General features: G+C 49.4%; 1 protein-coding gene across 2 annotated transcripts in view; it reads left to right on the plus strand.

Annotated features, from left to right (window-relative positions):
• The first annotated feature begins 884 nt into the window (after positions 1 to 884).
• The window catches only part of LOC140396123 (retinal homeobox protein Rx1-like), a 52,460-nt gene continuing 40,311 nt past the window's right edge, over positions 885 to 13,033 (plus strand). The window contains exon 1 of one of the 2 annotated variants that reach the window (XM_072484260.1): positions 885 to 1,231. In XM_072484260.1, the coding sequence (XP_072340361.1) occupies positions 1,066 to 1,231 (166 nt within the window). In that variant the 5' untranslated portion in view covers positions 885 to 1,065. The remainder of the gene's footprint in view (positions 1,232 to 13,033) is intronic. The other variant, XM_072484261.1, reaches the window with a different exon arrangement.

The raw sequence follows: 13,033 nt of genomic DNA on the forward strand, positions 1-13,033 counted from the left end.
TTGAATGGCGGAGCAGTCTCAAGGGGCTGAATTGCCTAATCCTGCTCCTAGTTCTTATGTTCGAAGGGAGATCAATATAATGGGCAATGTGGCGACCTGAGTTATTTGTGCAATGCAACTGAAGTAATTCGCCCTGACATCAGGCCTTTTGGTCATTGGCCATTCACTACCTCCAATCAGAGCCTGCCCACCATGCCATTCTGGTACTGACTGAGGTACCCTCAATAACGAAGCTTAGAGATTAAACTGTAAAGAAGGCTTTATTAGACTAAGAACTATGTTAGAGCTGAGACAAGTGCTGACTGCCCATGAGGCAGCCCTTTATATATGGCTCACAGATGGGCGGAGCCAGAGGCGGAGTCCCCAGGGTTCCAAGCCCGGTCTTAAAGGGGGCATCACCTTACATGATGATAAAGCAGTAACCATTCATCACACTGACCCTGTTGAAGGATTACAGGCTTGCTTTTGAGTTGGTCCTGCAGCCTGTCTCAGAGTAGCAGTAGGCCTGAAAGCCTCAGCCCCTGCCGTCCCTTGCAGTCACAGGTGAAACCAGATGCAAGTTGAGCATCTGGGGTGGGGAGGGAGGGGGTGAAGTGCTGCTTCAAGTACAAAGGTTCCAGACTACAGGTGAAAGCGCAGCTCCAGCTGGGAGCTAGGCTGCCAGGCCTGGTTATGTTTATGGACCACAACGTTATCAGGATGTTTTATTGAACACTGGTTACAGTGTAATCCAAGCCAAGCCTCATTAATGATCATGAAGCTTGATAGTCCACTAAAACTGCTCATTCATTGGACAAAGTGCCAAGTCGATTGTGTCGGAGCAGTAAATATAATTTAAAATAACCTAAGTAAAACAATAGTAGGACAGCTGCTTTGGAGAGGTGGGGGTGGTGAGCCTTGAAAGGAAGCGGGGAAACAAGGAGAGCACCCGAGACTCTGCAAAAGAACTCGGGTTGCTTCAAAAGGAAAATAAACCGGAGCCACAAACTCGTGAGGAGAACAGGAAGGCGTGGAAAACCCTTGGATTGCTTTCTCGGAGTGTTTCATTTGAAGTACAGGGGAAGGATGAGCGGCAGCAACCAAGCAGAGAGTGGAGAGAGGCCCATCCTGACTCACTCTGTGGAAGAAATTTTGAACCGGCCTTCTCACAGATTCTGGAGCCAGGCGAGAATGGGGGCCAGGAGGGACCATGACAGAACGTTCAGGCAACTGGACGATCAAAGAACCAATGGTAAGGCAGGGCTGGTTATGGAATGGAGTGGGTTGGCGCTGGGGGGGGGGGGCGGGGGGACGACATGAGGTGAAGGGCTGTGTGAGGGTGTGCAGGCAGTTGGTCGAAAGTAAAGGTGAGCAGCAGGGCAGATAAAATGACGTGACTCCTGGAAATTTTGTCGGAATTATTTTTTTCTTCTGGAACAGAATCGCAGCGCACAACCACCATCCACTGCCCTTCTTAAGTTCAACACGTTTCCCATCCATCCCCTCACCCATCCTTCCAAACACCAGCAGCAGATCGGCAGTAAGGCATGGGATGTCCCTCAGTGCCTCCCCCTAGAGGAAGAGGGAGAAATCCAGCCTCTGTTCCTCCATCCCATTGCTATTCAGCATCGCAGTGGTTCCCAACGTAAACAGGTCAACTTAGGGCAGTATTAAGACAGGGTGTGAAGCTGCTCATGGTCAAAGCTGATCAATGCCCAGTCTGGCTAGAATGGAGTGAAAGAGTGCAGTCCAGTGACAGTCAGCAGCTCTGCAAAAGAGGTGAGGGGAAATTGAAGGGAGAAGGGTTGGGTGAGGTATTCGGTTGACTGATTGGTAGATTTTTCATGCCACTTAAATATTCAAGGCCGAGTATTGAACCACTGTGTTCTAGAGAGGGTTAGCTGTACACCAGTCAGACCGGACCTTAAAGGGTTAACTTATGAGATCTTATGAGATTATGCATAAACTTGGCTTGCACTCTCTCAAGTTTAGAAGATCGGGGCTTATCTGATGGATGTTTTTAGAGTGTAAAACATTGAAAAGATTTCACAAGGTAGAGGCAGAGAAACTATTTCAACTTTTTTGAAATTAAGAAAGCAGCGACACTGCCTTAAAATTAGAGTTAGGCCTTGTAGGAACAAATTCAGTAAAGCTTTTTCCACACAAGTTGAAATTTCAAAATCTCTCCCCAAGAGACTGTAGGTGATGGAATTGTCAAGACTGGGATTTTTGTGAGGAGAGGACATTGAGGGTTATGGAGCGGGTATGGGAGGGTTAAGATACAAATCTACCAATGTCTAATTGAATGGCAATGGGCCTGAGGGACTGAATGCACAATGCTTATTATCATGATCCCAGACCAGACCCCAACAATGGCTAGGAAAACTGGATCAAACCCCCAATATTTTAGTTTATTTGTAAAAACAGTGCGAAAAGAATGATTCTCTCTAAGAGTGATTGCATGAAGAAATAGGGATTTGGTATTTTTTAGAACAAAACTTTATTATGAATATAATATTAAACTCTTTAACTTCACATCTGAAAGGAACAGCTTACAATTACCCCTTAAGCACTCATACTCAATTCCCCATAAACAATAAGAAAAGAAACATACAGGGCAGGATTCTCCGACGCCGGCGCCAAGAGCGGCGCAAACCACTCCGGCGTCGGGCTGACCGGAAGATGCGGAATCTTCCGCACTTCCGGGGGCTAGGCCAGCGCCGGAGGGGTTGGCGCCGCGCCAACCAGTGCTGAAGGGCCGGCGCGAGTTGATGCATGCACAGAACCGCCGCGTGTTTCCGCGCATGCGCAGACCGGCCGGCGTGTTCCTGCACATGCGCAGGGGGGTTCTTTTCCGGCCATGGCGGAGCCCTGCAGAGGCCGGCGCGGAAGGAAAGAGTGCCCCCACGGCACAGGCTCGCCCGCAGATCGGTGGGTCCCGATCGCGGGCAGGCCACTGTGGGGGCCCCCCCTGGGGCCGGATCCCCCTGCACCCTCCAAGGACTCACCTAGCCGGCCTACAAGCCAGGTCCTGCCATGATGGACCATGCCCATTTCACGGCGGCGGGACTGGCCGAAAACGGGCGGCCGCTCGGGGCCCGGAGAATTGCCGGGGGGGGGCCTGTCAACGGCCCCCGACCGGCACGGCGTGATCCCCGCCCCGCCCGAAAACCGGCGCCGGAGAGTTCGGCGGGGGGTCGGATAATCCCGCCCACAGATCTCAATCCATCTTACTGTGGGAGAATCATGGACTCAATGTCAGGCAGATCAGAATTTGACTTCTCTTTCCAAAAACTGTCTCTCTAAAGCTTTTCAAATGTCCCTCTCCATTCCTTAGGTCCACCCAGCAATGACCACTTTTCCCCAAGCTGTTAAAACAAATTATCTATGCAGGCTGAAAAGCACATTAACTCCTCAATGACTTACCCAGTCAAACCACAGCCCATTAGTCCAGACTGAAAAACACATTCCTTTGATGATGTTACCTTCTGGCTGCTAAAAGCACCCAGGCCCTGCAAACAGAATTTTTAAAATACATGACCCCTGCAGTCAAACACACTCCAACCCCAGGCTTTTAACTCTTAAATTGCCCAATACTTAGAATCCAATATTCCTAAAGTCTTCCAGTCGTCACACTGTTTACATGTCAAAGACTGTGCACCGAGCTTACAATGAGGACCTCATCAAATGTAACTGGCCTGATTAGTAAGTTTGCAGATGACACAAAGGTTAATGGAATTGTGGATAGCGATGAGGACTGTCAGAGGATACAGCAGGATTTAGATTGTTTGGAGACTTGGGCGGAGAGATGGCAGATGGAGTTTAATCCGGACAAACGTGAGGTCATGCATTTTGGAAGGTCTAATGCAGGTAGGGAATATACAGTGAATGGTAGAACCCTCAAGAGTATTGAAAGTCAGAGAGATCTAGGTGTACAGGTCCACAGGTCACTGAAAGGGGCAACACAGGTGGAGAAGGTAGTCAAGAAGGCATACGGCATGCTTGCTTTCATTGGCCGGGGCATTGAGTATAAGAATTGGCAAGTCATGTTGCAGATGTATAGAACCTTAGTTAGGCCACATTTGGAGTATAGTGTTCAATTCTGGTCGCCACACTACCAGAAGGATGTAGAGGCTTTAGAGAGGGTGCAGAAGAGATTTACCAGAATGTTGCCTGGTATGGAGGGCATTAGCTATGAGGAGCGTTTGAATAAACTCGGTTTGTTCTCACTGGAATGACGGAGGTTGAGGGGTGACCTGATAGAGGTCTACAAAATTATGAGGGGCATAGACAGAGTGGATAGTCAGAGGCTTTTCCCCAGGGTAGAGGGGTCAATTACTAGGGGGCATAGGTTTAAGGTGAGGGGGGCAAGGTTTAGAGTAGATATACGAGGCAAGTTATTTACACAGAGGGTAGTGGGTGCCTGGAACTCGCTACCGGAGGAGGTGGTGGAAGCAGGGACGATAGTGACATTTAAGGGGCATCTTGACAAATACATGAATAGGATGGGAATAGAGGAATACGGACCCAGGAAGTGTAGAAGATTGTAGTTTAGTCGGGCAGCATGGTTGGCACGGGCTTGGAGGGCCGAAGGGCCTGTTCCTGTGCTGTACATTTCTTTGTTCTTTGTATTCAGCAGAAGGGTAACTGTTGCACAGCAGTGACATGTGGGCAGGAGAAAATGGTGGGACCTTGAGGGAACAATGCACAAGAAAAATCAATCGTACAGTCACCACAAAGTGTAGTTTAGTATAGAACCAAAAACTAATCAGGGTGGCATTGCAGTAGATGCAGAGAACTAACATTAGTGAGATACCTTTGGGTGAGGTAATGTAATTGATGTGTTACTGGGCCCTTAATCCAGAGGCCTGGACAAGTTGTCCAGAGGATTTGAGTTTGGATCCCACCGCAGTTTGAGAATTTGAATTCAATTCAATAGTGGAAATAGTGGCCATGAAACCTGTTGTTAAAAATCCAGTGAGTTCAGTAATCACCTTTAATGAAGGAAACCTGTTCACCTTTACCATGGCCGAGAAGTAACTGCCCTCCCACACCAACACGGTTGACCTTAACTGACCTCTCAGGCGATGGACTGAGCACAATGCAGAGGATTGAAAAGAGTCACTACTACCTTTGTTCCAAGGGTAAAAACGATAAATGCCCGCCTTGCCATCGATGCCCACACCCTGAGGATGAATTTTAAAATAATTGAAAGATATACTTCTTATTTTGAGAACAAGGTGGGATGAGAGGGAGAAAAGGTTTCATTGCTGTCGAATAGTCTGCTAATGTGAGTGGAATACTTTAAATTTGCTCCATTCACTTGTGTTCGTTGGGGGTGGGCAGCAAATCCTGGCGAGGCCAGGAGCGCCCGCATCCCATGAAAGAATGAATAATAATAATCTTTATTATCACGTGTAGGCTTACATTAACACTGCAATGAAGTTACTGTGAAAAGCCCCGAGTCACCACACTCCGGCTACACAGAGTTCGGGTAGACAGAGGGAGAATTCAGAATGTCTAATTCACCTAACAAGCACGTCTTTCGGGAACATGTTTCACTCTGTGTCAGTTTGAGTGTATGGGCTCGATTCTTCCGCCCTGCCAACCGCAAGATTGCCATGGGCGAGACGCGGACAATGGAAAAGCCCATTGACCTCAGGCGGGATTCTCCAGTCGCCGGGCGGGTGTGGCCGGAGAATCCTGCCCATATATGTCTTCGCATTTCTGTCAGCAACTGGAATTCACCAGATCGTTAAGATTCTCTCGGTGGAATTCTCCGTCGGCGGAATCATCCGTTCCGCCGGGAGCGCACCCATGCCCGTGGGTTTCCCGGTGGTGTGGGATGGCCGCAATGGGAAATCTCATCGGCAGGAGGTGGAAATGACGAATCCTGCTGCCGGCGAGGGCGTGCTGCTGAGGAACACGCAGCTGGCAGACCGGAGAATCCTGCCCTCTTTTCCCATTGGCATTGCACCCCCCCTTGTGGGTTTCCCAGGAGAGTGGAGTGGCTTCAATGGGAAATCCCATTGACAAGCGATGGGAGTAGAGAATCCCACCCCAGCGGACGGAGCACCGCTGAGAAACACTATTGGGGAACCACAGAATCTAGCCCTACATACTTGTGTATTTGTGTGTGTGTATTTGTGTGTGTATGTATTTATTTGTGTGTGTGTGTATTTGTGTGTGTGTGTGTATTTGTGTGTGTGTGTGTATTTATATGTGTGTGTATTTGTGTGTGTATTTGTGTGTGTGTGTATTTATTTATGTGTGTATTTGTGTGTGTGTGTGTATTTGTGTGTGTATTTGTGTGTGTGTGTGTATTTGTGTGTGTGTGTATTTGTGTGTGTGTGTGTATTTGTGAGTGTGTGTGTGTATTTGTGTGTGTGCGTGTATTTGTGTGTGTGGGTGGTTGTGTGTGTGGGTTGTGTGCCTGTCGGGGCGTTAAGGGGTCTGTTTTAATTTAGAAGTTTAACTGTGGTGCCGGTTGCTTCAGGTCAGTTTGCCCATGCTTCCTGTTAACTATGTTTTGCACTAACTTGTTCAATGAGCACACTCCCATCAATAAACCTACATTAGGGATCTCACTATGGATTGCAAGATTTGCTCACCCAGTGGCCATGTCAGAGAAATATACAGCATAATCTAACACTGAACCAGACCGGCCAACACAACAGCAGCAACTTGCATTTATATAGCACGTTTCATGTAGTAAAACATCACGAGCAACAGCAACCAAAACATTTTATTCATTCATAGGATTTTTATTGCTCATCCCTAATTACCCTTGAGAAGGTGGTGGTGAGCTTCCTTCTTGAACTGCTGCAGTCCATGTGGTGTAGGCACACCCACAGTGCTGTTAGGGAGGGAGTTCGAGGATTTTGACCCAGCGACAGTGAAGGAACGGCGATATATTTCCAAGTCAGGTTGGTGAGCGGACAGGGAGAGGAACCTCCAGGTGGTTGTGTTCCCATCTACCTGTTACCCTTGTCCTTCCAAGTGGTAAAGGATGCAGGTTTGGAAGGTGCTGTCAAAGAAGATTTGATGAATTCCTGCAGTGCATTTTGTAGAAGGTACACACTGCTGCTACTGTGCATCGGTGATGGAAGGAGTGCAGGTAAGTGTACTGGATGGGGCACCAATCAAGTGGGCTGCTTTGACACACTAGATAGCATCTTGTGTGTTGTTGGAGCAAGTGGAGAGTATTTCATCAGTTTCCTGACTTGTGCCTTGTCGGTGGGAGTTACGGTAGCACAGTGGTTAGCACAGTTGCTTCACAGCTCCAGGGTGCCAGGTTCAATTCCCGGCTTGGGTCACTGTCTGTGCGGAGTTTGCACTTTCTCCCTGTGTCCGCCTGGGTTTCCTCCGGGTGCTCTGGTTTCCTCCCACAGCCTAAAGATATGCAGGTTATGTGGATTGGCCATGTAAAATTGCCCTTAGTGTCCAAAAAGATTGGGTTGGGTTATTGAGTTACAGGGATAGGGTGGAAGTGTGGGCTTAGGTCGGGTGCTCTTTCCAAGAGCCGGTGCAGACTCGATGGGCTGAATGGCCTCCTTATGCACTGTAAATTCTATGATTCTATGATGGTGGATAGGCTTCTGGGAGTCAGGAGATGAGTTACATGTCACAGAACCAAAGTCGGTGACTGTGGTGATTTGTGGCGATTGTCCCTTTAAGCGCAATGCAGCAGAAAAGGGTCACCTGGATTATGGGACCGATTGGGATGAGAATGTAGGAAGGCACAGTGGTTAGCACTGCTGGCTCACGGCACCGAGGATCTGGGTTCGATTCTGGCCCCGGGTCACTGTCCGTGTGGAGTTTGCACATTCTCCCCGTGTCTATGTGGGTCTCACCCCCACAGTCCAAAAGATGTGCCTAGTAGGTGATTGGCCACGCTAAATTGCTCTTTAATTGCAAAAAAAAATAATTGGGTACTCTAAATTTATTTTTAAAAAGAAAAAAAAAGAGAATGTGTAATCGCCTCAGGGGTGGAGTCCTCTCTTAGCAAGAAGACAACTTGTAGGGACTGGGGCAGTCATGTGGATGTTGGTCTCTGTACAGTTTTTCTTATTAATAAATATCTTTCGTGTTTCTAGTGATTCACTCCTGTAAACATGCATCATTACATTTGTTGACAAGGATAAAATGGATTATGAAGACACAGCCTATGGCCTGACATCTGTGAGAACCTTGTTTTAATCAAAATCGGAAGAAACAAATACTCACTTGAATGCTTCTGTTTGAGCAAATAGACCCAATTGAGATGTTGAGATATTGCGAGACCCTGAGTGGCGGACGTGGAGCTGAATTGGCCGGTACAATCAGCTGAAAAAAAGATGACAGTCTTAAAGAGGTAATGCATTTAAGTGGTAACGCATTTAATGTGGTGATGTACTTAAAGCAGGAATCGCAAGAAGTAATGAACAGCAATGGACAGGAAAATTGGAGAAGACTCCAGTTGGAGGGCAACTCTCAAAAAAGTCCACAAGCAACAAATACCTCAAGAAGAGGCAACAGAAAACTTCAGAAAGAGGGCAATTAAAGATCCCAGAAAGAGGGCACTCAATGACCCCAGAAGGGCAATTAAAGACCCCAGGTGGGCAATGAAAGACCCAGATAGAGGGCATTGAAAACCCCCAGAAGAAGAGCGCTGAGAAATCCTGGAAGGAGGGCAATCAAAGACCCCAGAAGGAGGAATGTAAGACTGCACAAGGAGGACAACTAGAGAATTGCGGAACGGAAACAAGTCAACACTTCATCAGAGACAGGCTTGACCAACAGCGAAGCCATAAAGGGTTTGGCTGAAGTTGAGACAAGTAGAAATGAAGGTTCCATTTGTGAAATGTATATGTCCAGTAAAAACATGATCGATTTTCCTCGGAAACTTCCTCGGACTACAAAGGAAACTAGGAACTATTAAACATGAAGAGAAATCAGCAAAAGTAATGAAAGCTCAAGAGAAGACATTAGAACAGTAAGATGAAATGACAGACAGCAAACTTGGAAAAAAAAGTTGCAAAAATTTCCAAAATGTAGTTAAGAAGGAGAACTTAATGAGGCAATGTAGAATGAGTTAAAATCCATGAAAAAAACAACTAGAAAATAAGAATAAACCCAGTGAAGAATTGAATCGGGAGGATAAGAGCTCGGAGAAGGGATGAGAAATTAACCAAAGAGGTTAAAAACATTGGGCGGGATTCTCTGATCCTGAGGCTAAGTGTTGACGCTGTCGGAAACGCCGTCGAGTTTCTCGACTGCGTCAACACGGCCTCAGGATCAGCAATTCTGGCCACTACAGGGGGACAGCACGGCACTCGAGCGGCCCACGCCGCTCCAGCTGCTGATCCTGGCGTGAACTGGGCGTCCGCGCATGCGCAGTGGCTCCCTTCTCCACGCTGGCCCCGACGAAACATGGCGCAGGGCTACAGGGGCGGCGCGGAAGAAAGGAGGCCCCCAGCCTGAGAGGCCGGCCCACCGATTGGTGGGTCCCGATCGCGGGCCAGGCCACAACGGAGGCCCCCCCCCCCCCCCGGGGTCGATCCCCCCTGCCCCCCTCCCCCTTACAGGCTGTCCCCGGACCCTTCCCCGCGGGTCCCGCCTGCTGAGAGCAGATTAGAACGGCGCCAGTGGGACTCGAGTTTTTTGCTTTGGCTGCTCGGCTGAGAATCGGCAGGGGGGCCGAGTAGAAGGGCCCCCCCCCGACTGGAGCCGCGCCGACCACGCCGGCGCAGATTCTCCGCTCTGCGGAAAATCGCGGCCCGGTGGCGTGGCGCGATTCGCGCCGGTCGCGGGGATGCTCCGGCCCAGCCCCGGGCTGAGAGTATCCCGCCTATTGAAATTGACGCAGAATCATCAATCAGACAGAGAAAGAAACTGAGATGACAAGAACAAGTCTGCTGAAATCGCCACACTAAACCAAAAGCACAAGAATCAATATGATAAAATGGTGAAAGAAAAAGGTGCTGAATTGAAATGTTGGATAGAGAAGAAACCTAATCACATGACCTAAGTACCAGAAAAAGAGCACCCTTCCCTCACACGTGACAGACCGAGAGTGTTGGATTTTGGTCTGTGCCACCATGTAAAATAATGTAAGGGCCTCGGCAGAATAAGTGTCAATGTGGAGCTAAAGAGTGGCACCGCCCACAGAGTAACGTATGTAGTCACATGGTCAGAGAACTGTACTCTATAAGCAGCAAGCCTGTATAGTACAGCTTTGTGCAAGACTATATTTGGACCAATTAAACACATGTAAAGCCCCTAGTCGCCACATTCCGACGTCTGTTCGGGTACAGAGAGGGCGAATTCAGAATTCTCAGCTGGTACGGGAATTGAACCAGTACTGCTGGCCCTGTTCTGCATCACAAACCAGCTGTCTAGCCCACTGAGCTAAACCCTGGCTGATGTTAAGTCATATTAAGTACTTAACGTGACATGTTGACATAATCTGAAACTTCAGTAGTGGATCAAGTCAGGTCCCTTGAATTATTGCCTCTGAGACCAGGGGCGGGATTCTCCGACCCCCAGCCGGGTTGGAGAATCCCCAGGGGAAGGCGTGAATCTCGCCCCGCAGCTCCGATGCCGGCTGCCGAATTCTCTGGCACTGGTTTTCGGGCGGGGGCGGGGATCACGGCGCGCCGGTCAGGGGCCGTTGGCAGCGGCCCCCCCGGCATTTCGATCGGCCGAGAGGCCGTCGTTTCCTGGCCAGTCCCGCCGGTGTGAAATGGATATGTTCCATCATGGCGGAACCTGGCTTGTAGGCCGGCTAGGTGAGTCCTCGGGGGGGGGGTGCGGAGGGATCCGGCCCCGGGGGGGGGGGGGGCGCCCCCCACGGTGGCCTGGCCCGCGATTGGGGCCCATCGATCTGCGGGTGGGCCTGTGCCGTGGGGGCACTCTTTCCTTCCGCGCCGGCCTCTGTAGGGTTACACCATGGCCGGCGCGGAGAAGAACCCCCCTGCGCATGCACAGGAACACGCCGGCCGGTCTACGCATGCGCGGAACCATGGCGGCGGTTCTGCACATGCGCCAATCCGCGCCGTCCCTTCGGCGCGGTTTGTGCGCTGACACCTCTGGTGCTGGCCTAGCCCCTGGAAGTGCGGAGGATTCTGCACCTTGCGGTCGGCCCGACGACGAAGTGGTTCACGCCGCTCTTAGTGCTGGCGTCGGGCCATCCAGTCAGTTGCAGGAGAATCCCGCCCCAGATTCCTGTTGTTCCAAGTGAACGTGGAGGGATGGATCATTCATAAACATGTGGATCACTTGAGGAGTAGAAAGACCCTCCAGCAGTCAGAGCTGCCATTAAGAAAGATTTTCAAACTTTTAAGCACCACAGCACCTGATGACTGGTGGGGCTGATGCCTCCATGGAAGCAAATAGTGATGACTCGCCTGTGCCAGAAGAGGTACCGTTAATGCCGTTCCTTTTAACGTCGATCCTGTGGAAGCATCTCGGACAACAGGATTACTCCGTTCTACAAGAAGCAGAAAAACCCCTCAAAGACTCGACTTACAATTGTCATGTACATAGGGCGGATTCCCCCATCCCGCCGCACCCAGATTTCTGGTGTGGCACGCCGTCGGGATTTTCCGTTTCGCCGACTGGTCAATGGAGTTTCCCATTGTGGGGCAGCCGGCAAAACGAAGAATCCCAACGGCGGAGAATTCAACCCATAATGTTTAGTTAGAATTCAGGACTGAGTAATTTAGTTAGTGAAGGTTGTATGAAGGAGTTAAAGGGGGAGCGCTGTGGTGATTTGTGGTGATTGTCGCTTTAAAGACAACATGGCTTGGGGAACCATTTGGGACTGAGAGTGGGTAATCACCCCAGGGGGTGGAGTCCTCTCTTGGGAAGAAGACAGTTAGGAGGCGTGAAGGAACAGGGCAGCCGGTGGGCTGATGTCGGGCAACTGTCTGCTGTTGGCCTCTGTAGAGTTTTTCTAAGTAATAAATACCTTTCATGAAGGAGGTGAGCATGCATCATTACAGTGACAAATAACAGATTGCTACATGCTTAGTCGAAGGTGTAGTTTTTCAGTGATGCCTTTAAGGATGAAGAGAGGTAGAGACAACAAAGCTAGTAACAGAATTGCAGAGGATAGAGTATATGAGGCTGAAGATGATTCTAAGATTGGTGGAGTTGCAGATAGCGAGGAGGACTGTCAGAGAAAAAAGCAAAATATAGATAGATTGGAGAGTTGGGCAGAGAAATGGCAGATGGAGTTCAAACCAGGCAAATGCAAGGTGATGCATTTTGGAAGATCCAATTCAAGAGCGAACTATACGGTCAATGGAAGAGTCCTGGGGAAAATTGATGTACAGAGAGATCTGGGAGTTCAGGTCCATTGTACCCTAAAGGTGGCAACACAGGTCGATAGAGTGGTCAAGAAGGCATACAGCATGCTTGCCTTCATCGGACGGGGTATTGAGTGCAAGAGTTGGCAGGTCATGTTACAGTTGTATAGGACTTTGGTTAGGCCACATTTGGAATACTGCGCGCAGTTCTGGTCGCCACATTACCAGAAGGATGTGGGTGCTTTAGAGAGGGTGCAGAGGAGGTTCACCAGAATGTTGCCTGGTATGGAGGGTGCTGGCTATGAAGAAAGGTTGAGTAGATTAGGATTGTTTTTGTTGGAAAGACGGAGGTTGAGGGGGGACCTGATTGAGGTCTACAAAATTATGAGAGGTATGGACAGGATGGATAGCAACAAGCTTTTTCCAAGAGTGGGGGTGTCAATTACAAGGGGTCACGATTTCAAGGTGAGAGGGGGAAAGTTTAAGGGAGAGTGCGTGGAAAGTTTTTTACGCAGAGGGTGGTGGGTGCCTGGAACGCTTTGCCAGCAGAAGTGGTAGAGGCGGGCACGATAGCATCATTTAAGATGCACCTAGACAGATATATGAACGGGCGGGAACAGAGGGAAGTAGATCCTTGGAAAATAGGCGACAGGTTTAGATAAAGGATCTGGATCAGCGCAGGCTGGGAGGGCCGAAGGGCCTGTTCCTGTGCTGTAATTTTCTTTGTTCTTCTTTGAAGGCACTCAGTGTAACTGTGGTTTAAA

Source organism: Scyliorhinus torazame, chromosome 19, assembly GCF_047496885.1.
Source record: "Scyliorhinus torazame isolate Kashiwa2021f chromosome 19, sScyTor2.1, whole genome shotgun sequence".
Lineage (NCBI taxonomy): Eukaryota > Metazoa > Chordata > Chondrichthyes > Carcharhiniformes > Scyliorhinidae > Scyliorhinus > Scyliorhinus torazame.